This window comes from Pygoscelis adeliae, unplaced genomic scaffold (genome assembly GCF_000699105.1).
Source record: "Pygoscelis adeliae isolate BGI_AS28 unplaced genomic scaffold, ASM69910v1 Scaffold978, whole genome shotgun sequence".
Taxonomy (NCBI): domain Eukaryota; kingdom Metazoa; phylum Chordata; class Aves; order Sphenisciformes; family Spheniscidae; genus Pygoscelis; species Pygoscelis adeliae.
Genome location: NW_008825339.1, coordinates 4,554 through 8,457, shown reverse-complemented (window position 1 = coordinate 8,457; position 3,904 = coordinate 4,554). Strand labels below are relative to the sequence as shown.

The 3,904-nt window shown below is 55.6% G+C and overlaps 1 protein-coding gene across 1 annotated transcript; it reads left to right on the top strand.

Annotated features, from left to right (window-relative positions):
* Window positions 1-162: 162 nt before the first annotated feature.
* Window positions 163-3,901, top strand: ARHGAP35 (Rho GTPase activating protein 35; the record flags this gene model as incomplete). The annotated part of the gene is made up of 1 exon (XM_009330347.1): window positions 163-3,901. A coding segment is annotated over exon 1 (3,535 nt), but the record flags the coding sequence as incomplete, so codon positions are not given.
* Between the last annotated feature and the right edge of the window lie 3 nt (window positions 3,902-3,904).

Here is a 3,904-nt window from a genome sequence, read left to right as displayed (position 1 = left end):
CGGATGCTGCGGCTGACGCGTCTTCGCCGCTGCCGCTATCTCCCCGGCGTCGGCGCTAGCGTTCGAGTGCGAGGCGTATGAAAATGGTACGGGCAGAATTAGGTCCCGTTTGGGGTCCCCGAGCTGCAACGCTGATGGTTGTTTCTCTTTCTCCTAGGGGGAAACGTCGGCCGTCCAACGACGGGGACCAGCAAGAACTGAAGCGCTGCTGGTACGGACAGGATGGGAACGACGAACTTCATCGCCCCGGCGCCCTGCCTGGCTTGAGAACTGTCACCCCGCCTTCCACCGAGCTCCCAAGTCGCATCGGGTGCCGGAAACACTAATCCTCTCGGAAACGGTTGCCTGGGACAGGATGTGTGGACGATGATGATGGCAAGAAAGCAAGATGTTCGCATTCCCACCTATAACATTAGCGTGGTGGGATTGTCCGGGACGGAGAAGGAGAAGGGGCAGTGCGGCATTGGGAAATCCTGCCTTTGCAACCGCTTTGTACGGCCCAGCGCGGATGAGTTTCACTTGGACCACACTTCGGTTCTCAGCACCAGTGACTTTGGGGGAAGGGTGGTCAATAATGACCATTTCCTCTACTGGGGGGAAGTTGTGCGTTCCCTGGAGGACTGCGTCGAATGCAAAATGCATGTTGTGGAGCAGACGGAGTTTATCGACGACCAGACCTTTCAGCCTCACCGCAGCACGGCCCTGCAGCCCTATATCAAGAGGGCTGCTGCGACCAAACTGGCGTCGGCTGAAAAGCTCATGTACTTTTGCACTGACCAGCTGGGGCTGGAACAGGACTTTGAACAAAAACAGATGCCGGATGGAAAGCTGCTGGTGGATGGCTTTCTCCTCTGCGTCGATGTTAGCAGGGGTATGAACAGGAACTTTGATGATCAGCTCAAATTCGTTTCCAACCTTTACAATCAACTCGCGAAAACAAAAAAGCCCATCGTGGTGGTCCTGACGAAGTGCGACGAAGGCGTGGAGCGGTACATTAGGGATGCACATACTTTTGCCTTAAGCAAAAAGAACCTCCAGGTCGTGGAGACGTCGGCTAGATCCAATGTGAACATCGACTTGGCTTTCAGCACCTTGGTGCAGCTGATCGATAAAAGCCGGGGAAAGACGAAAATCATCCCCTACTTCGAAGCTCTGAAACAGCAAAGCCAACAGATAGCTGCTGCTAAAGACAAGTACGAGTGGCTGGGGAGCCGCCTCGTCAAAAACCACAACGAGACGTGGTCGAACGTCAGCCGCAAGATGCAGTCCTCTCCAGAGTATCAGGATTACGTCTACCTGGAAGGAACGCAGAAAGCCAAAAAGCTGTTTCTGCAGCACGTCCACCGCCTCAAGCAGGAGCACATCGAGCGTCGGCGGAAGATGTATCTCGCCATGCTTCCTCAGGCGTTTGAAGCCCTCATCCCGGACCTGGACGAAATAGATCACCTGAGCTGCGTAAAAGTGGAGAAGCTCTTGGAGACGAAGCCGGACTTTCTGAAATGGTTTATTGTCCTGGAAGAGACGCCCTGGGACGCCACGAGCCACATCGACAACATGGAGAACGAGCGTATTCCCTTCGACCTGATGGAGACCCAGCCCGCCAAGCAGCTCTACGAAGCTCATTTAGAAAAGCTGAGGAACGAGAGGAAAAGGGCAGAAATGAGAAGAGCTTTCAAAGAAAACCTGGAGACTTCCCCTTTCATCACGCCCGGGAAGCCCTGGGAGGAAGCGCGCAGTTTCATTATGAACGAGGATTTTTACATGTGGCTGGAGGAGTCGATTTACATGGATATCTACAGCAAGCACCAAAAACAGATTATAGAAAAGGCCAAGGAGGAGTTTCAGGAGCTGCTCTTGGAGTACTCGGAGCTGTTCTACGAACTGGAGCTCGACGCTAAACCCAGCAAGGAGAAAATGGGCGTCATTCAGGATGTCCTGGGTGAGGAGCAAAGGTTCAAAGCTCTGCAGAAGCTGCAGGCTGAGCGCGACGCCCTGATTTTGAAGCACATCCACTTCGTGTACCACCCGACGAAGGAAACGTGCCCGAGCTGCCCCGTTTGCATAGACTCTAAAATCGAGCACCTGATCAGCTCCCGCTTCATCAGGCCCTCCGAACGCAACCAGAAGAACTTGCTTTCGGACTCCAACATCGACAGGATCAACCTGGTGATCCTTGGCAAGGACGGCTTGGCACGCGAGCTGGCCAACGAGATCCGGGCGCTCTGCACCAACGACGACAAATACGTGATCGAAGGTAAGATGTACGAGCTGTCCCTGAGGCCGATCGAGGGCAACGTCCGGCTCCCCGTTAACTCTTTCCAGACACCCACCTTTCAGCCTCACGGTTGTCTCTGCCTTTACAACTCGAAGGAGTCGCTGTCCTACGTGGTGGAAAGCATCGAAAAGAGCAGAGAGTCGACCATCGGCAGGAGGGATAATCACTTGGTTCACCTTCCTCTGACGCTCATCCTCGTTAACAAGAGGGGGGACACCAGCGGCGAGACGCTACATAGCTTGATACAGCAAGGCCAGCAGATCGCGAGCAAGCTGCAGTGCGTCTTTCTGGACCCCGCGTCCGCTGGCATCGGGTACGGCCGCAACATCAACGAGAAACAGATCAGCCAGGTTTTGAAGGGGCTGCTGGACTCGAAACGCAACTTAAACCTCGTCAGCTCGACCTCCAGCATCAAAGACCTGGCGGACGTCGACCTTCGGATCGTCATGTGCTTGATGTGCGGAGACCCGTTCAACGCGGACGACATCCTTTTACCCATCCTGCAGTCCCAGACCTACAGACCTTCACAGTGCGGCAGCAGCAGCTCCGTCCTCCTCGAGCTGTCCATCGGGCCGCACAAGAGGCGCGTGGAGCTCTCCCTCCTTTCCTACCATTCCTCCTTTAGCATTAGGAAAAGCCGGCTCGTCCACGGGTACATCGTCTTTTACTCGGCGAAACGCAAGGCGTCCCTGGCCATGCTACGTGCCTTTCTCTGCGAGGTGCAGGACATCATCCCCATACAGGTCGTGGCCCTCACGGACGGCTCCATAGACATCCTGGACAACGACTTGAGCAGAGAGCAGCTCACCGAGGGTGAGGACATCGCCCAGGAGATCGACGGCAAGTTCACCACGATACCTTGTAGCCAGCCGCAGCATAAGCTGGAGATTTTCCACTCATTTTTTAAAGACGTGGTGGAGAAAAAAAACATCATCGAAGCCACCCACATGTACGACAACGTGGCCGAAGCCTGCAGCACGACGGAGGAGGTGTTCAACTCGCCTCGAGCGGGCTCCCCTCTCTGCAACTCCAACCTGCAGGACTCGGAGGAGGACGTCGAGCCCCCCACCTACAGCCCCTTCAGAGAGGACACGTCCATGCCCGCCCTGCCCAAAGACCACTCGAAGCTTTCCATGGAGCTGGAGGGGAACGATGGCTTGTCTTTCATTTCCGTCATGAGCACTTTTGAAAGCAAGCTGAACAACAAAGTACCTCCTCCGGTGAAACCAAAGCCCCCCGTCCATTTTGACATTACGAAGGGGGACCTGTCGTATTTGGAGCAGGGGCATCGGGACGGGCAGAGGAAGTCCGTCTCTTCTAGTAGCTGGTTGCCCGCTGACTGCTTCGATCCTTCCGATTACGCCGAGCCGATGGATGCCGTGGTCAAGCCCAGAAACGAAGAGGAGAACATCTACTCCGTGCCTCACGACAGCACCCAGGGCAAGATCATCACCATCCGAAACATTAACAAAACCCAATCGAACGGCAGCGGCAACGGCTCGGACAGCGAGATGGACACCAGCTCCCTGGAGCGGGGCCGCAAAGTATCGGTCGTTAGCAAGCCCGTGCTGTATCGGACGCGCTGCACGAGGCTGGGCAGGGTTGCTAGCTACCGAAACAGCTTCCGCG